This window comes from Petromyzon marinus, chromosome 24 (assembly GCF_048934315.1).
Source record: "Petromyzon marinus isolate PM22_M1 ecotype Great Lakes invasive population chromosome 24, UKy_Petmar_22M1.pri1.0, whole genome shotgun sequence".
Classification (NCBI taxonomy): Eukaryota; Metazoa; Chordata; class Hyperoartia; order Petromyzontiformes; family Petromyzontidae; genus Petromyzon; species Petromyzon marinus.
The window spans coordinates 17,689,485-17,710,222 of NC_133690.1; the positions used below are offsets into that span (position 1 = coordinate 17,689,485).

Here is a 20,738-nt window from a genome sequence, read left to right on the forward strand (position 1 = left end):
TTTCTAATCGTCTGACAGTCGACACTGTCTGCTCCTCCACAGCCGCTCTAATGAAAACCTAACATGGGATTACACAGGGGGGGAGCTGGGGGGTGGGGTGGGGGGTGAAGCAGCAGGGAGGGTGGTTGGGGGTGGTGGGGTGGAGGGAGATGGAAATGACTGGCACATTTGAACCCATAGCCTTTTGCGGAGGCAGGCTTGAATGATTGCTGGAAACCCGGCCGTACATTGCCGTGCCCAATTACTGCCTTGTAGGCCGTGGCTTGCCGCTGCTGGCACATTGAGGCGTTGTTGCTTTTTTTAGGATCGTCAATGCTTTTTTTTTTTCAAATAGCAGCACATCTTGATATTTCAGTTTCCTTTAAAAAAAAATATGGACAGATCGAAAATAAAAAGAGGATAAATCTTCTGATCGATATCGCGGTAAAATTGTGTTTGCCATTTTAAAAGGATGCTGCATATTGATTGAAAAGTTTAAAATTGCGGCACTTTTCCAGAAGTAAAGTTAAGCAGCTGAAAAGGGGTTAACCTTTGTAAAATGTTCGAGAGATTTCAATTGAGGAGACATTTTAATAAAATTGAGGCATGTGCTCTCCCAGTTTTTGTTGAGGAATATTATGGAACTTTGCCCCTGTATCACCAAGTGACGCGTCAAAGTAATTGAGTCCATTGGGCCTCCCACTGATTGACAGCTTGCGGGAAATATCATAATGCCATTATAACACAAGTCCCCGCAAGAGGTCATCCGTAATAAGGCGTTTTCTTTTACAGACTAGGCGCGATGGCACGGAAACCACTTACGCAACTGCTCCGTGGACAAAATAACGTTTTGCCTTAACCTATTAACAACAGGAGTAAGTCTTAATTGCTTTACCTGTAAGGCTTTGGTGAGGATGATGGTGGTGGAGGTGGAGATGAGGAGACCTTCTTGACAGGTGCTGGCTGATCCCGCTTCACCCCCGCAGCGTCGTTCCAATTGCCGTGTGGGCCGCCCAGCCGTCGCTCCCAAACGCCGCACCGCCAACGGCCGTTGCTTCGACTCGTCCATAATTAATTTTTCTCACGGATTCCGCCGCGTAATTTGTAAATACAGATGGCAGTTAATAACGGAAAGTAATGGCTTAAATAAAAGTTAACCAAGTCGATGAAAATTTAATTGGAGTGATTTATTCGCTTACGCTGGGAGAAGAAAAACGCGGCGCCTGTAAGCAAAGACAAATATTTCACCCCTGGCCCCCCTTCCCCGCCCCCACACCCCTAAGAGTATTCTTACAGACTGGTGGAGCAAGCGCTGTTAGTGAGCGCCTATTAACGTCCGGCATACCGCAGTGGGGGGTGGCAGGGGAGCGGTGTGGTCAGCACCATGGACAGCTGCCTCTGTCTGCACCGGTGCTTAATGTTTTATATACCGCACCACACAATCATTTCAGGCGGAGTATGGCCTAGGGGAGGCCGACGAGCTGTTGAGATTCCGCTCACTGCCTATGTCCATTACCAGGTCACTGGCGTCGTACTGCGGTGCATTCGCCGCTGCCCCAGCCCACCGGTTGCCATGATATATTCACAAACACACGTGCACGCTGCGCACTTGCAGAGCGCAGCGTGCACGCACGGATTAATTTTTGTTAAGTACTCTGCATTTACAGACATAATCCTCGTGGCCCAGACAAGAGTGAAGCCACCATTGAATTGGTAAGCCATTTACGATGACATTTGGAGTGGCTCCAGTGTTTCCCGACGATGGCGTGTTCGTGATGGTTTTATTTGCCCTACGTAATTCATGGCTGCACATGTTGTGCGCTGCTTGTGTGGATTTAGAGAAAATACAAACTTCTCCATCACTCGTGTTTGATTATACCCATCCATAATCTCCCTCCCCCCCCGCCCCCTGCCAAGGCCCCCCCCCCACCACCCCCCCCCCCCACCATCCCCCCCCCCACCACGCCCCCACCACCACCACCATCTCTCTTTTCTTGCTTCCCCTAACAGCAGCCAGCGCATTCCAAATCTGCCGTTTATCTCGCGCCAAATTTAGCGTGACGCGTCGGAGTATTAGACTGAACCAGTGCCCCGTTAACTCATTCACCTATAACTCACCGAGCGTCGAGCTAAAAAAAAAACACAGCGGCTCGGCGTTGGCTGCCACCGCCAGTTGTGGCTTAGCTGGGCACGACGCGATGCAATTGGCCGTGCGCCGGGGGACGGTGATGAAAATGATCGAGCGGACGACCCGTCCCTATTAATAACGCCGACACCAAATCGTCACGGTTAAGCCCAACCGCCAAAACGCTCACCCGGATTGCCGTTTGTATTTTTTTTTCCCTCCGGGCGGCACCTTTTTAATTACGCCGCGGCGCTGTTATCTCTTTATGGCAGGAAATTCTGATGATTCCCGCAATGAATCGCTGCCACGTCGCTGAACGTGTGCTGGCTTTTGTCCGGAAACATTTAATCACTGCTGAAAGCTGGCAATATACAGTTGTCCCGTAACATTACGGGGTTATTTTAGGGAGTTTCGAAAATTGCCTGTAGCCGAGTAGATTATATCGTCGGAGACGGTTTTACATGTCGGGTAATTATCCTCAACAGCCTGGCGACTGAGCGGCAGCAGTTATCTCTTTTACGGTTGGGTTACATTAAACAAGAAAGAAATAGTCACGCATATGCAACGGCTTCTGTAACCCCTTTCCAAAAATGACATTTCTCCCGCCCACACTGCTCCCCCCCCCATATTTAATTAGCGCAGTATTTAATTAGCGATGATAATCTGTAAGGTTTCAAGCCGCTGGAGGAAGTGAGGTCACGCGCCATGTGCGATGGTTGTCGTCTTCGTCATCGCTCTTGCGGACAAGACAAATAATCTTTTAGTGCAGTTTTTTATCGCCATATTCTTGGTGGGCAACCCTGTTAGTTTATGGTAGCTGTTCAGCTCTTCGTTAAGTCCCCCCCCCCCCTCTCCCCAGCGAGTGCTGCTACATTTTAGCAGCACTACATTTTAGCAGCACTCACCGCTAAAATGTAGTTGGATGTTTTGATTTAAAGCTTTCGTGACTGCAGTGATTCATATTCTTGGTTCTTTCGATAAAGTCACCAAAAGAACCAAGAATATGTAGTTGGATGATCGTACCCCTTCTTCCTCCTGCCCCCTCTGCCCCCATTACAGACAGACAGACTGGCAGAGCTAATGCGTTAACGCTGTCAACCTGTGCTCCGGATGGTGTACGAAATCGTACACGTTTAGCTTCTTCCTACGGACAGATATTTATCGAGGCTGGTTATCGTCAATAATCCTCGTGGTCGTGGTGCCTCAATGCAAGCAATCCTCAGAACGTGCGCAATGCCAGCGGGTGATTTTTCTATATATACTTTATTGTCCGTTTCCACTGTTTGCAAATTCCAACGGGGTGGCATCGACGGAACGGCGCCGCGCCCGTGAATAATTTCCAAAGCGGGCGGTCTTGTTCGGCTTGCGTCGCAGAGCGATCGCGAGCAGGGATTGAACCCCGGCGCTTCGTGCGCACCGGCCGGGCACGCGATGGCGGCGTCGCTCGCGTATTTTTTTTCCCTATGACGGTTCGCTGTCACACGACGGAGGGGTCCCGTAGAGTTGTGCGCTATCTTCGTACGATTCTGAACGATGAGACCGCTTGCTGGGCTGGGTGATATTGAAAAGCACGCTGGCAATTACGGCGTCCCTTTAATGATTTCTTCTTGTGTACGGGAGTCGGGATTATCTGCAGTGCGTTAATGCTGCGGGCCTGTCACGGAGCCGAATTTAAAATTCCACACTTTCATTCTAAAAATGCTTAAGTTTAAGAGTTGATTAGGCTGCTTCATTGCATTCGCCACGGTTAAAGATATTCACTGTAGGATTTTCTGATTTCACCCGAGACCGGGGCAAAATGACTGTGGCTTCTGTTGAGTCTGGGAGAAAGAGAGAGAGCTTGAATTAATGTTAAGCTCTAAGCCTGCAAAAAAAAATCACTGATGTGGAATGCCGTATATATTGGACGTCTGAAAGTGATGTGATGTGACTGCGATACGGATCCCGCTGAGGATAATTGATATGATTTCGGGAGATAAATTAAAGTGGAATGAACCATTTTGTGCCCCTTTGGGAGCCTTCACTCAAACACTAGGGAGCAAATTAACAGAGAAGCTCAGTATACGAAATCTTCAAAACAAAATATACACTTGCCTTATTTGATATTCAAATTCTCAATAAATATTTCATATCCGATATATTTCACATGCCGATGATTTGGAACCCAGGGATTTTTTGGGGTTTTTTTTATTTCACATTCCGTTGTTGTTGTTGTCGCTGCGTCTGCCGTTGTTGTTGTGCGCCGTCTTTTGCGCGTCGCTCTTCCTGTCCGCGCCTCTGCGTGCATGCGCGTGGCGTGTGCATCAGCCTCGTCGGTTGACGCACGGCCCCGCCGGGAGGAAGACGCCGTTAGCCGCCCCCCCCGTCTCCTGGAGTCGTCCCCCTCCAACCCACCCCCCAACTTTCCCCAACGCTCCTTCACGGTGCTGCGGCTTCATCGTTCCGGCGCCGTCGGGCCCCCGAAGCCGCCGCGTCGCGCGAGGTTTTTAGCGCGCGCCGCCCATCCGTTATTGCTCTCCGCAAGCGTGCGTAATAATTAAAGCCTCTTCCTGTGTCGTTCTCCCCACCCCCCCGCCCCCCTTTCCCCTGCAGGATCAGACGGACTATGGAGTCTTTGATCTCTTCTTGATGGGTAAGATGGGTTGGGGCTTCTGTGCTGTGTTGTTTGGGGGGTGTTGGGTGAGAAAGCAACATCTGTCTTGCCTTTTCCCCCCACTGGGAACTGAAGCTTCCTGGTTTCTTTTATTTTTATTTTATCCCTTCTATCTTCCTGTCTCTCTCTTCTCTCCCTCGCAGGTGAGAATCTGCGCGGCAGGCACATTCCTCATTTATTGTGCTCTTAAGGAGGGGGGCTGGGGAGGGGAGATTTAGCGTAAAGGGCATCGCCAATTATCGTACGTGTGCCAGGAAGAATTGGGGAGGGGGGGGGGGTACGCAGTAACGTCGCCGTTGTTATGGGAACAATATTGTGTTAGCGTCTGCCTCCCGAGAGAGCTGTGCCGTTTGCTTTTTTTTATCGCCGGTTAATGATGTTAACCTTCATCGCTGCCTCCATTGAGAAAGCCCAACGATTCGAATGTTGCTCGCCGCGCCGGGGGCCCTCTCGCGGCTTCGTCTCGGGGGCCCTGGCAGGACGTCAGGCCGTGTCCACCAATCCGTTACGTGGAGGCCACACTTTTGCCGTCTATTAGGGCCGAAATCCCCAGATTGCGTCGAAGACCGCAGCGGCTTCTGGCCGCGCTCTTCGTCATCGTTTCTGGCTGGCCGACGTGAACGTGACCGCGGGGTGGTTGCCGCGGTGCGGGCTTGCAACGGGTGTAGAGAAAGCACGCCCGGCCCGCCCGCCCGCTGCGCGTTTTCAGCTTTGCATTAAAGTTTAAAAAACCGAAGCATTTATAATTTATCAGTTTTTATGGCACCCATTCCTCCATTACACGGAAGTTCAGGAGGAGGTTTAATGCCGCACATAAATAACACCGCAAACCGGGAAGCCTCCGACGGAGCACGCCACTCGGAGTGGGCGGCGTGCGGTGCCAAGTTGTTCGCTTTGCGGAAAAAGTGCGGGCACGGGGAGTAGATACGCGGGTAATAGATATTTATAACGGACGTAAAACCTAACCAGTTTCGAAAACTCCGATCCATCCTTAGCGGTTCCCCGCCGTAATTCCGCCGCAGGAATTAGCGGCACGGGTAAGCCGATAGCTTGGTCACGACGCGGATACGATTTGTTTAAGCAAACTTTTCTTATTATCGGTATAAATTCTAATCCGCGTCGGGTGTCGGTGGTGCAGGCGCAGGCCCTAACGAGCTACTTATGGAAAGTGATTCGTCTTGCGAGACAATGATCGGACTGCGCTCACCGAGGGAGACTGACCCCGGGGACCGGTGCTTAGGGTTTCTGCCATGAATTAAGGGAAGCCCTGGGTTCATCTCTAGCCTCCGTTGGAAATGCACGGCAGCAGAGCTGTCGGGGTATTTATTTTTTATTTTATGTTAAAAATATATATTCACGTGAGTTTATTCCGATTGAGCTGTCGACGCTGCGTTGCGATCTGTTTTAGATTTGTCGCGGTGAAGCAGTGCAGCGCTGCCCTGCGTTAAGACGATGGATAGCATGGAAGGGGATATCACGGAAGTACTGCCGAGATCCCTCCTCTTCTCTAAAGCAGCACTCGCGTAATATGATGGTGACGTGTTTTTGGTCACTTCTTTTCAGAATGATTACTGGGAGTTTAACTTTGTTTTACATCAATTGAATGCTTAATTAAATAAAAAAGTACATTTTTAAAATTAAGACTTTTTTATTATTACATTCCTCCCACGGGCCTCAATCCCTCTGACCCAGTCACCCGTAGCCCTCCTGATTTCATTAGATCTTGTAAGCTAAGCAGGTTAGAAGCCTGGACAGCACTTGAACGGGCAATTGCCGCCATGTATAACAGGTTGCTATAGGCTGCTGCTGCTGCTTCGGGAATACGCGGTGGGCAGCAGAGGGCAACGCAGCAAAATCTGCTGCTGTACTGCACCTCTATGTACCCACGTCAGTATTCCCCACCGTCAACAACCCGCGCTGACGAGTGCGGTGAAGTATGGTCAAACAACTCCCACCGCCCGTACAGCATGGGCAGGCCCTTATCCAGCAGTGGATTGACAAGGGGCTTTACAAGTAGATTGTGTATCCCGTCAGCGGCAGAGCGAGCGACTCGCAATCGGAAGGTCACAAGTTTAAATCCTGGCTGGGGGAGAGGGGTTTTACTCGGCCTATCATCCCTCCGAAGTCGATACGAGTGCGACTTTGTAGGAAGTGTTTGTCCTATAGATAGCCTCGACCCGTGTCATAGGAATGTGGAATTGACATCACTGGCTCAGGAATGTGAGGATGAGATGAGCGGCGATGCCCCTCTGTGGTCATTTGAGCAGACACCCACGCTAGACGGAGATGGGGGACAATCTCCCACGCCTGTCTCTCTCTCTCGCTCGTGTCTGCCTCAGGATCTTCGTTCACCGACTGGTTCACCTCGTACGTGAACAACGTTGTCACTGGCCAGTACCCCATCCTGAACAACGAGATCTACAAGTAAGTTCCGTGGTCGCGCGGGCGGGTGGGGGGGGGCATCTCTGAAAAAGAGCTTTGTAGCTCATCGGATTCCTCTGGCATGGATACAAATTCTGAGTCTTATTCGAAAAAAGTGACAATTCTCCAGAGGCGTTGCTCTGGGGATGCTGCTGCTGCAGCTGCGTTGGCAGCGGTGGACAAGCACAGTCAAGGCAACCGCTCGACACGTTCTGTGTGTCAACAACACCACCTGTGTATGTGTGTGTGACCTTAACAGGAAAAACATTAAAGAGGCGATGTTTCGGGTAATGGACCTTCTTCACTTCTTCATGGCACATTGCCCAAAACGTCGCCTGTTAGAACGTTTCCTTTTAAAGCCACAGAGTTATTGAGCGGTGTGTGAAGTTGTTAATTTCTAGATGGGTGGGAGTCTGGTTGGGGGGGAGGGGGATCACAGCCCCGCCGGGGTTTTTCGTGCAAAACTGTGGGCGGTCTACTCACATTTGAAACCACAATTCACCATTTTGGAAGTTAATTTCACCGTTTATCATAAAAAAATTGACGAATTATGCCTTGGTGCGGTGATTTGCATTCTTGTCGGCGGGAAGGGTGGATGATTTCAGCCATTGTGGCTTTCCAGTCTGAGAGAGGGGGGCCCAGATTTATGGGGCACTTTTCCACGCTTTTTTTTTATTACCTTTCCCTTTATCAAAAATTGAATGGCCAATTTGTGTAACTCACTTACGCGTGATCAAAAAGTTAGACTTGCTGATCCCTGGCATTACCAATTCATGTAACAGCCATTTGAATTCCTGATGTGACCAATTAAGTGACTATTCCAGACACACACACACACACCATCGTGTGGGTTTTCAGCCGCAGAACTGCCGCAGCCCTCTCCAGTTTTCTCAGCTTGTGCCGCGTGTTGTTCAGCACGATGCCCGACGTTTTGCACCCGCGTGCTCTGGGAGCTTCTTCAAGAACCCAAGAAGCTCCCGGGGCATGTGGGGGACGCCAGAACGTCTTTAAGACGTTCGCGACTAAGCGAATTTTGTTGGCGAAAAAGCTCCCCCGGCACGTGGGACGTAACGTCGGACATCGCACGGCACGATCCAAAGAACACACGTCGGGTGAGTTGTGGATATTCCGCATGCCTCTCACGTGAGCCTACGCTGTGGGAGAGAGGAAAAAACATTTGAAAACCATTGCTCGTTTTCCACCCTTTGGCCCCGGTTATTCTATGCGGTGAAATTTGTTGGCGGCGTCTGCGAGTGGTGCTCACCCCGGGCCGGCCGGCCGGTCGGCCGGCCACCCGGCCTCGTGAAATAGCACACGGCGATGCGTTGTGACGTGCGGAGCCGGGGCGCGCGTGAATCACGCAGGGCGGTCGCACCAATCACTCGCTCCCCCGCGTGTTTCTCGTGGACTTGCGGAGCTGTCCGCGTATGAAGGGCGGGAGCTGAGGGGGGTGGGGGGGGAGTCGGGGGAGGGTTGAGTCTGAGTGAACGTAGTCGCTGTTGTGATAGGGTGCCGCGGTGGCAAGATGCTAACTCCCTCGCTTGGTATGCAGGGAGTCGTGAGTTCGGTCCCGCCCGTGACGCCTGCTGTATATTTGGTGTTTGTATGTGTCTCTCCCCATGGATTTTTATCCGTGTCCAGTTTTTGCCTCCACATTTAGAATAAATGTGCGTTTAGAGTATTTGGCTGCTATACATTTCCTCATGGCGATAAGCCACTTCGTTGCGCTATCATTTGTCGCCAGGTCGCTTCTGAAAAGGCCTATATAGCCCAGTGGGACTTACCTGGTAAAATACAAAATAGTTTATAGTTCATATTATTAGCGCCCACACGTCCACATCTGCGTTCCGGCTCAAGTCGTGCGCGAAGGCCTGCACAGAGCGGCGGTGGAGATTGGAGTTTTGAAGGCGTCAGGGTTGGTGGATCGCGAAAATGCTCAAACTCGCTGGTGCGGGGTGAGCTTTCTTCCGACGTCAAAAGGGCAGAGCCGCGATCAGCACCCAGAGCGTGAAACGCCGACAGCAGCTGCATTGGGAGACTGCGAGCTGCCCAATTGAGTTTCTCCAGAAGCTCCCGGCACGTGGGGCTCTCGTCAGCCACCTGAAGAGGTAAAGGCACGTGGGGCGAAACGTCGGACGTCGCGGCGAACCACAATGCGGTACGGCCCTCGACAACCCGCCCGGGGAGCTGTAGCGATGGAGGTTGCCCCGCGGTGACCTCGTGACCCCCCCGTCCCGTCGCTAAAGCTCTCGGCTGAGCTTGGCTTTAGACGGGATTCACGCTGCGGGCCGCTTGGTTACCCGCGGAGATGCGGCACCGCTAGCGAGTGGCGGGTCGGCCATCGCGCGTCTCTCTCGCGTGCGTGCCCGCGCCCCGGTGCGACGCGCTGTGACGCCCGTGATTTATGGGGCCCTGCTGCCTGGAAGGGGGGGTGAGGTGCCGCAATTACGCTCGGTGTTTTTCGCGGTGAAAATTACGCGCTTTGTCGTCACGATTCATAAAGCAGAGGCGCGCGAGTCGATCAGGAGCAGCCCCACTCACGCCGGTGAATTCATACACAGGGGCCCCGGTCGCCGGCGTGCATCTCAGCAGCGGCGGATTTCACCGGTCGGTGGTGGTAAATTGGGGGGGGGCGGGGGGGGGGGCGCCGTGTCGGAGGTGGGGGGGCTGTCTCGAATTGATGTGTAACCTTTGTAGACGTTTATCGCAAAGGTCTCCTCCAACCTTGGCGAGTTCCGTCCGAGTGCGGTTGCAGCGAAGGGACAAATTGCCGTGTCGCGGGGGGGTGGGGGCGGTGCCATCGGGGGGGTTGTGTTGAGGGGGGTGGCGCGTGGGGGAAATGGGGGGTGTTGGCGCCCCACCTGTGACGATGCGGTGGCCCTCTCTCCGATTACTCTGCCCTGCTCATTTACATGGAAATCTAATCCAGCTGCTTACAGGGTGGTTCAGAGGGGCGAGCCCGAGTCCCCCCCTCTCTGCCACGAATTAAAAACGTTGCTGCTCACGTGCGATAGCTCCACGGCAAGGTCCCTCGTCATCCACTTGAAGAGATAAAGGCGCAGCCACCCCGCAATCGCTCCGCTCGCGCCACATCCGCTGGAAGGAAGCTCTTCGGTGTGTTTGGCCTACTCTTCCGCGCTGAGCCCAAGTGTTGGGAGAGGCGGGAGTATACCCACGCTTTACCGTACTACTGTGGTGTGAACCCATTTCTACTGCCGGGTGGACAGAGGCGGGGCAGTTGGCGGATTCGAGGAAACTCGTGTTGCCATCTCAAACTGCCACTCGGATGAGATGGGATCGAGCCGGCTCGAAAGTCGAAAGCCCGGTGCGCTAACCGTCAACCCCCTCTGTAGCAGCTGCTCGGTCACGTATGACTCGCTGTATCCAGTTATGTTCGCTGTGATGACACAAAGAGGAGGAGGGGAGAAAAGAAAGTCGAGTTTGTTTTAGGCATTAAACGCAAAGAGGCTTTAGAGAGGTGACAGCTTGGGGCTGCGTTGGGCGCGCGGGGTTTTATAATGGGCCATTTGGATGGCCTGTCCTACCGAGGATATCGCCGATGCAATCTTTTAATCTGGTCCATTTTTGTCAGTCGTATGCAGAATAGAGCAAGGCAATAACAGTTTTATCCGTGGAACGTGGGCATGGATATTCCTCCGCTTAAGTATGTGGATTTGGATTTAGCCCCCCCCCCTACCCCTCGGCTAGCAGCAAGAAAATACACTTAACCCTTTCATTCATCACGAACCGTGAAGGGAGGGTCAGGTTGTTTTTTTTATCGGTGTTACCCCCTAATAAGGGCGACTCGGTCACGGGAGCTTTCTTTTCAGCGTCGGGCAAAACTCTCATCCGGCCCAGGCTGCGGACAGCGGTTAGAGTTTGCGCAGCCCGCGATCAGGAGGGCTGCGCGTTCGAATCCCGGTCGGGGTTTCGACTCGGCCAGTCGTCATCCCACGCTCTCGAGACAATGCGAAGATCGACCCGCCCTTTGTGAGAAGCCGGCTATGGTTGTCCTGTGGATGGACTTGCTGCCGTCATAGCAATGTGGAGGCTGCAGACAGGAGACGGGATACCTCCCTACACTCGTTTGAGCAGAAAACCACAATTTTTTTGTGTTAAATTATCTTGCGTTGCTACACTCGCTTTAGCCTACATCCCTTCGTCAATCCACTGCTGGATGAAGGCCTCTCCCGTGCCATGTTTGTCATGACCATACTTCACCACGTGGGCCACTGATGCTGGCCTGCCATCCCAGAAACAGACGTTAACTTGCCGTACGCATCACAAGATGTCGTCTTTTCTAGATTTGAAGCTTTCGTGACTGCAAGGATCCATACTCTTTGGTTCTATTCGGTAAAGTCACGTAGGTAAAAAATTTAAACAACAAAAATCACGACGTTTCGGCCACAACACAAGCGGCCTTCATCAGGTGAAGGGACCAACCTGTCCAGCGGACAGCGTTGTTGGGCGACGGTTGTGAGGCCGTGTTCCATGCGTGGCCATGCACCACACTGCCAGCAAAATCCCTCGGGGGGGGGGGGGGGGAGGGGGGGTAGGCATCTTCGTAGCATTGAATGTTCCTCTGGGTGTCATCGCGATCTGTCGCCGCCAAGCCGGGCCTCCTGGATATCGGCTTCGTGCCCGCATTCCATCACCGAGCGCGACGACGACGATCCCGAGAGCGGCGCCGGGTCGATCTTGGGCGTCCCGTTGCGCGGTGGGGCCCCACGGACGCTCGACCTCCCGGGCAAGGCAAGCCGGAACGTCCGGTTGTTGAAGACGAGCTGCTACACGCACCTGAACACAGGCCCTGACGGCAGTGTCGCATGAAACCTCCCCTCTGTGTTGGCGAGACCGGTGCGGTGACGTTTCTTTTGAAGCCAGACCACCTGATCTGCCAAGGATGCCGCCGTTGGCAGCGCGTACAGAAAGCCTCCAGACGCTCGATGTCGGACGCGATCAGAAATTAACCAGATGGTCGAAGGAGCCTGGGATTGTCGAGACCACATCAACTAAGAATTGAGACCGTGACAAGACAGCCTGGCCAGCCGGAATCTTTGGTACAAAGCCATAAAGACGCAGACTTCTGTTTAAACGCAGCTGCTGAGCACGGGCGGAGAGGCCCCAGAGCGTTAAGCGGCCAGAACCAAATGGCGCTGTCGGCGTCGTCAAAGATAAGAGGAGGTGACGTGGATTGAGCCAGGTCAAAAGAGTATGGGAGATGTGTCAAATGTGAAGCGAGTGGAGGAGAGCGAACAAATGACCATCGGTGGTCTTGCACTGCCACGTGGAAGGAGCGCGCAGTAGAGAACGGTCCCTCGCAAGAGGTGGATTGGTGGAATGGCAGTAGACGGACCGAATTGAGAGAAACGTTGGTCTGCAGCAACGATGGGCGACACAGACGAGTTAGTGGGCCACAGGAGTGGGCCACAAGATTGACGCCGTGACCCCCACGCATCACCCTCGAGACACCTAGACCAGCACACCACGAGGGGGGGGGGGGAGCCTCCACGGGGCGTAGGTTTCCCATCGCTGGCCGGGACCGTAGGATGTAAGGGGTGGAGAGGGGAACTCCTGGGGTAGATTTTTTTCACGGTTGTTTCGAGATTGGAATATCAAGATTTTGCATCCTCCACCGATCCACAGGTTCGCAACTCAGTGGGCAAGTCAGCGACGGGGCAGGTGGTGGGGGGAGCCCGTTACGCCGGCATCGTACCGGCGGGCAGCCGCTGCGGGTGCCCCGCTGAGATTTTGCCTTCGTCGGCGCGGCCGAGCGAACGGCGTTGCTCGCCACGCGCGCGTGCGACCGCGGCAGCGCGCGTTCAGCACCCTCGCGAGGAGGCGCGTGTTCGCGCCGGGGCCAAGTGAGCTGTGGAGGGAGAAACGTACGACGCATGCGAAAGCCGATGAAAGGTACAACGTGTACAGCTTACCTTGATGCGAATTTAGATCCAGCTTGCAACCATCACACGTGAATTGCTTTTCGTGGATTCTTTTGACTTGCTCTTTTAATGTTTGCCGAAAGGCGAAATTGCCGTCTCTCGTTTTTTTTCGTTTTATTTCTTCTGCAAAGCAGAATGTTATTAATGCTCGTGCCAAGCCAATCTCCTTTCTTTAAAAACAGATGGGAGAGGTGAAAAAAGATACCAAAAAAATCATAACAGGGGGGGGGGAGATGCTTTCATTTCTCCGAATTTGTCTGCGGAAATCTCTTAGGGTTTTATAAGACGAGTGGCCGTTTTTATCCGTTTAGTTTTTATAGTTTTTCGACTTGGAAATGCGATTGCGTTGTCACGGCGGAACAAGGGCAGCGGTGCTGATTAAAGCACCCCCCCCCATACACCCCCACTCCCACATGCCGCTGCGAGGGGGCCAACGTTCACGAGTAAATCCGTTTATTTACGAAACGCGTCTCGTGCCACGGAACAACGTTGACTGCAAATTCGAGTCAAACCTGCGCCCATTTAATTGCCGTTCCCTCCGCCTCTCAGCCCACGCAAAATGTATTTCTTTAATCTGGGCCCTCCTCCCCCTCCGCAAATTACGCGACATCGGTTTCTTGTTCCCTTTTATTGGTTCGTCGCGGAGATGGACGCGAGCCCAGCTGCGCTGCAAGCGACCGCGCGTGTGCGCAGCCGACGTGCCTTGCGTTGGCTCCTCCGTGTAAACCTCATCGTCCTCGTCGTCAGCCACGATCAATAATCCACTGCTGGATGAAAGCCACAACCCAGCCGTCGCCATCTCTCTGCGACGCAACAGACGATTCGCCCAGCTCCCAGAAAACGAGCCAAACTGATCCGCCCCATCTGCACGGTGAACATCAAACAGTGCGACTCTACGGTTGTCCACTATGCCGGTCAGGCCCAGCTTTGATAGTCAACCGCGGCTGTTTGTCCGCCCATCAAAACCCCCTTACCCATGTGTCCGTCAATGTGTTTCTATAGCGATTTTTCCACCTGCTCCTGTGTTTCCACTTTCGTATGGCCACTTTCAGTCACGTGTCCAATGCAGGGTAATGTATGGAGAGGCATCGGGTCGCCCTATATGTCAATTTATGTCTGCGGTGGCGAGAAATTACCTCCCTCGCCTGGTATACAAGAGGTTGTGAGTTAAATTTCGACCCTGACTCCTGCTGGATATTTGGAATTTGCGTGTCTCTCTCTCTCTCTCTCCCCGCGGTCACGTGGAATTTTCACCGGGCCCTCCGGTTTTTCCCCTCCACATTTAGAATCAACATCGCCACGCGTTTAGAGTATTTGGCGGCTTTACATTTCCACACGATTATGACGATGATAGCCTTCTGCCTCGTCGAGCTGTCACCTGCGATGGCCAGGTCGCTTCTGAAAAAGCAGCTATATAGCTCGGTGGGCCTCGACCTGATAAAATAAATATTGTTTATAGTCATAGATTAGTTTAGTTTGGTCTTGGCATCCGTCCCTTTCCCCCGCTCATTGAGCCGCCACCTTGGCCGCTGCCCGACTCCGCCGCTGCTGCCGCCCCCCCCCGTGCTGCTCCAACGGGTAACACTTTTGTTTCCTTTTTTTTAAATCTACGAACGTAAACGTTTTTTTTTTGTTTTACGGAAGCCCGTTTTAAATTCAAACCTGAGCGGAGAAATGCGGCGTAGGGAAAGAAAATTAAACAAGTGACCGGGGCAGTGCCCACCGTTAAGTGAAATGAGCCGTTGCCTTGTGTGAAGTCGAAACCTGACTGCAGATCATTAGCGTCTGACGAGGTGTGAAATGAAGCAGAGGTTCTCCGCGACTTCGTGGGCTTTACTGGTTGGTGAGCGAACGTGTGTTCTAGTATGTGTACGGGAGAGGTGGGTGGGGTGGGGTAGGTTGGAGGGGAGAGGGGGGTGTGGGCCTTGTTGGTTCGTACATTGCCCTCGTAAGTCCGGCAAGCTGGGTTCGATTTCCGACCACTGCTTACTCGTACACAAACCCATCCTGGCGCCCCGCTGATCAGCGCGGTGAAGTATGGTCAAGCAACCCCCGTGACTGGCATGGCATGCGGATCGACGGAGAGCTCCGTATTAGTATGGTGGAATTTTTTTTTTACCACAATACTACTCACAAACATGTTCACAAACCCACTCATGTGCCGCGAAGAATTACCACGAAGAAGTACCACGGCCCACAACGTCACCGTCTACAGGTTCTCGTTGCTCTGCACGTGCCCTGTTTGCGCGATTTCGCGCCGTTCACTCTGCTGACCTTTTTGAACCCAAAATTTGCTCTATTATGAGGTTAGAATGCACCTACAAGCGGCTATGCGGTCAGAAGTGGCACACCATTGTGTGTGTGATGTGCACGCCACTCGGCACAACGCGACCGCCCGTGTCTGTGCAGCCGGTGACTCCACTCCCCTCTCTCGGTCTCGGACGCTTGCGCTCGTCGCATGCCGATTCGGCAACGAGCAGAGTTGCTCCGGGTGTCACCGTGCTCGGAGCGACCGTCCGCGAACCGCGATAAATCTCGCGCGAGCGTCGCGGGGATAAATCTACGAGCGGTGGCAACTCCCCTACCCCGCTCCTCCTGCGGTTGGGTGTCACTTGTGGAAAAAACCACCCCTCCGGCTTTTTCCCCGACTCCCGAGGGTCCGGTCACACATTAGGCAAGAACAACTCGGTGCGTAAGCGGGCAGAGAGAGAGAGAGCGCGGGTGAACACTAACAAAACAGCAGTGACACCAATAACGACGACAACTACAGCAGCAACAACAACAACAAGAAGCTGCAGAAAACTTCGGTGTTTTTTGGCGGAGGTGTCGGCCGAAGCCGAGAAGCCGGCTGAATGAGAAGTCAGCGAAGAATCGGAGGGAGAAGCCCAGGCGTCCCCCCGCCCCCCGGGTGTGAGCGAGCACATGTCGCATATAAACGAGTCGCGCGCCGCGGATACACGTCGCGCGGAATGGAGAGAGTAGATTGCGTTGTTTCCGACTGCGACCGTATCGTTACCGCAAATCTCGTTAGCCTCTGGCCCAAAGTCATTTCAGGCGTGACCCTCTTCCCCGTATTAATGCTGTTTGTCTTTTTTTTGCTCGCGAATGATCTATTTGGCGATTGGTCATTTAAACGCGCGGCCTGTTTGGTTTCCGACCCGCCTAATTATTTTAGCGTTACTTTGTAGATCTATACCGCACCTTCGCGAGTTAATTGTTTTCTTCTGATCAATGGCGATTGCGTTTTTTTTGTTGGTTCGGAGTCGTATCACTTACCTTTAACTTACCGCTGCTGCATATCTGTTTGTTCAAATGGATACGGACAGATGGCAACCGTGCACCGTTACGCGTTGTGTTAGTGCTGCAGGATTGCCTGTCTCGTCGGCTTTGGAATGGCTCCGGCTTTATCAACAATTACAAGGCCGCCTCGGCAGTCACGCCACGTGCGCTCTCGCCGCTGCCGCGAAAAATCCACATCCGCGTTTTTTTTCTAACTCCGCCCGGCGTCAAAAACGGCGCGAGAGATGAAGCCTTCGTAGAAGCGCCGTGCCATCTCGGCCACGTTACACCCACGTCGTCGTTCGTCGTCGTCGTCGTCATCGTTGTTGTTGTTGTTAGAATTTGTTTTTGTCCCCGGTAAATGGGAAGTTATTTTTCGTCGCGCTTTTTTTTTTTACAGCGGTGCGCAAAATTACGAAAAGGGGGAAGAAGAAAAAGAAAATGGTGGTGAAACAAATAAATATATAAAGCAGAATTTACCCAAAAAAGTCTGCTTGTTTTAAAAGCTTTTGCGTGTTAGCAGCATCTCGGCGCACATGAACCTAATTAAAATGAGATTACTCTGCCACAGAGCGGAGCTGCCTCTGAGCCCTCCGTCCGGTCAAGCGTGAGCGTGTGATGTCGGCCCTTCTCCGCAGATATTCTCAGCGGCCCACTCTCCCCCCTCCCTTCCCCCTCCTGCACCCCCCCCTCTCCTGTGCCCCCGCTGCCGCCCCCGTCGCCCGCCAGCACTTTCCGCCACCTTTTTTTGGCCAAGTTTCTACGCCTGTCCCTCCCGGGCCACGGCTGGAAATGAAAAACCCACAAAACTTCGTCTGCCAACAACCACCGCGATTCTATCCCCCAGCCACCCACCCCTGCCCCCACCACCCCCCCCCCCCGCAGCCCAACTTTCTTTGAGCACAATCCCAGAAAAAATTAAATGCATCCAAGGAAAGAATTGCTCGTCTGAAAAATTTAACAGTTTTAAAATGTACTTAAACAAAGCAACGGTGCTCAGTGAGGACACAATTACGAATGTAAGCCTTGGTTTTCCTTTTCATTAACAGTTTGTACTGAGTCATGTTTGAGTTACGGAAAGCCTTTCATTAGTTAAGATAAAAGTATTTCTCTTAACTCTTCTCGCTCCTTGCCATCGCACGCGAAGAACATTGTGTACTTTGTATTTAAGCGGAAATGCAATTACGTGTTTGTCAGTTGATTTGACCGCTCCGTAATGAATTTCACACTCGGGGATTCGGAGAAACATTCGCACGTGTTGTGCGCCGCCATATCGCAATAGAAAATGGACCGAGGGTCTGTCACTGAACACACAGAAGTGTGTGTGTGTGTGTGGTTAACCTGTTTAATTCGCGACTCGCCCAACGTGGCGTCGCGTGACGTTGAGCCGTTGGGACCCGGGCTTTGTGCGCGTGGCACCGGGGCGGTCTCCGTCAGAGTAAGTTTTTTTTTCTTCTCTTTCCGCACGACGGTTTCACCTCGTAGCACCGGCGACCGGGCACACAAACGACGCGACGGATCCCGAATTGAAACGTTCATCGTGCGCACTCCCACCTCCTGCCCCACCCCCACCCCGTCGCACCCCGCTCAGCCAGCGTTTTGGTTTCCGAAGGAATGGTTGGGTGGAGCAGTGTGGCCTGCCAGCACGTGTGGTGGGTTAATCCAGCAGTTAATTATTGGGGTGACTCATTTCGACTAATGAGAAATCACACTCCCACATTATAAGGATTGTCAAACACAAGCAAAGATTCAATGCACAAACATTAACTTTTAATAAGGTTCGGATGCATCACTTAACATTATCAAAGTAGGAATCAGTGTAATTATTTTTCTCGATTTTAATTGCGTGTGTGCTTAAAATAATGCACGTGTGTGTCTGTGTTTGCGCTTGTTTATACACAGTGTGTGAGCGGTAGTGTAGCGGTCAGCGTGCTACGCTACGATCCCGGCAACCTGAGTTCAATTCCCGTTCACGACTGCCAAAACCAGTGAAGATTGTCTGATCTGGTCCTGTGGCCGCCCCTAGGTCGATTCGGCCTCAAATGTGTACCTGGTGCGGCGTGTAAACATCGCCACTCAGGAGACGAAGGCAGCCGAGCGTGGTGCTGTCCACCCACCCCTTCATGAGCTGTCAAGGCCTTCATATGCTCGCGAGCAGCACTTTCCTCAACTGGCTTGTGTAGGCTACACGGGAATCTGTCTTATACACATAGCATACTGCAATAATTCTGACTGCGCCATTATTTTGGTGAAGCACATTGCCTGACCATTGCGCCAGGTACATATTAAGACTGAGTTGACCTGGGGGAGGGAGGGTGGGGGTGGTGGAGTGTTTGAAGTCTGATTAATATAGCACTTACCATGAATGTTAACCATGGCCTGGAATTGAACTGGTGTCACTGGGTTTGTAGCGCAGCGTGCTAAGCACTGCACTACTGCTCCCCACGTTCATACACACACACGCCCACGAGTGTATATTTTCTGAAATATCTCGGAAGCAATTGGCAGCTATGTGGCATGTCACGAAAAATTAACAGCCATGTTTAGTTACCAATTAAAAATAAATTATATATTTGTTTCCAGCGTGTGCTCCAATTACTGCTTTCTTTATCTCTCTCTCCCGCCATGTGTTTGTCAGGTACACGTGTGACAAGGACTGTGTCGCACAAACCGGTGACATCACTGTCTCCGTGGTAACCTCCTTCCTCCCAGAATTCAGTTCGGTGAATCCTCCTCACTACTTCTTCACCTACAGAATAAGGTGACGTCCCCCACCCTCTCCCCCCATGCCCCCCGCGTGCATTCTGTCAAATAATGCAAAAACACACACACACACACCTCGACGATACATGATTATTCCTGCATTCGCGCGGTTTTGTCTTGTTTTGTTCGTTGTCTTGCGTTTGAAAATGTAACATAGAGGGCGGTGTGTACACACTTGTACGTACACTCATGAACGTGTCGTCAGCTCACAATTAGGCATTGTACATGGGGTGGGTAGGGGTCACGCGGTTTAGGCATAGGTCATATGAGGAATGGATCATACGGATAGGGCATGGATCATATAAGGGATGGATCATACGGAACGTGGCTGAATTCGGCCAGAACGATGTATTTTATCGTTCGCCTACGGACAGCAGCAGTGAAGACACAGAATGCGTCATCTGTTTTTTTTCCTCTCTGATCTCGTCAAGGAGCGTAAACCACAATCACGCGATACTCCGGTCATCCTCGCAGCGGCAGTGGCAGCTTTTGGCTAGCCATGGAACAAAGACGGTGGTCACCGCATCATCGTGCGGCGCTTTCAGATGCGCTTCTGCGGCCGTCTGGAACACTCTTCCTTCTGATATTTTAAAGTCACTGGAGCTATGCACTTTTAAATTGTCTAGATTGAAAACTAATTTCTTTAGAACTGCTTTTTGTGTGATTAGTTTGTTGTCCTTCCCCCCCATCTCGACGATTAGCACGGGTGGCTACGTACGGTGTGAAAGAAGTTCAGCATATGTACATCCGTTTTTTGTTGCTTCTGTGAGGAGTCTGTGCTTATGAGGTCAGAGGCCCGCGATGAGTTTTATACAATTTTGATTTAAAGCTTTCGTGACTGCAGGGATTCATATTCTTGGTTCTTTCGGTAAAGTCACGTAGAAGGGAAACAACAAAATACTAAAAATATAAAACAATAAAATTATCACGACGTTTCGAATGCAACACAAGCAATCATCATCAGGTGTGAAAACCACAGCAAGAAAATTTGAAAAAAGTGGCGGTTATTTTTTAAAGAGACCTGATGGTTCAATGAGCCACTCTGTCTGCAGGAAAGTTACCCATACAGATGCTTACCTGAAACCGGATTCCCACCACCATCCATCCCAGAAGAATTCCCTCATCAAGACTCTGCACCATAGAGCCCAATGCATATCCGACCAGGAACACAGCCAGTGAACTCAAGCACGTACACCAAACTCTTAAGGCTAATGGTTACTCCGACTACACAATCCGCAAAGCTATCACTCCAACCATGAAGAAGGACCCTCTTGAGGAGCCTTTCAAAACCATCACTTTACCCTACATTGCGGGTTATCACAAAAAAGATCTCCAAAACCTTGAATAAACACAAGATCCAGGTCCGATTCAACACATTACATAAAATCCGTGATCTGGTTCCGTCTGTAAAAGATGTGATTCCGGACATACAGTACCCTGGCGTCTACAAACTAAGTTGCCTCTGTGGTAGTAGTTACATTGGAGAAACCAAACGACATGTCTCGGACCGCATTCGTGAACACAAAGCAGACATAAAACACGGTAGGACCAACACCTCGGCCGTGGCAGATCACTG

At 52.0% G+C, this 20,738-nt stretch overlaps 1 protein-coding gene across 5 annotated transcripts in view; it reads left to right on the plus strand.

The window, feature by feature from the left end:
- FBXO3 (F-box protein 3) overlaps positions 1–20,738 on the plus strand; it is a 128,389-nt gene that overhangs the window by 71,983 nt on the left and 35,668 nt on the right. For 4 of the 5 annotated variants that reach the window (XM_076069483.1, XM_076069482.1, XM_032960162.2 and 1 more), the window contains 3 exons: positions 4,697–4,736; positions 7,097–7,181; positions 19,038–19,160. In XM_076069483.1, the coding sequence (XP_075925598.1) occupies positions 4,697–4,736; positions 7,097–7,181; positions 19,038–19,160 (248 nt within the window). The remainder of the gene's footprint in view (positions 1–4,696; positions 4,737–7,096; positions 7,182–19,037; positions 19,161–20,738) is intronic. The other variant, XM_076069484.1, reaches the window with a different exon arrangement.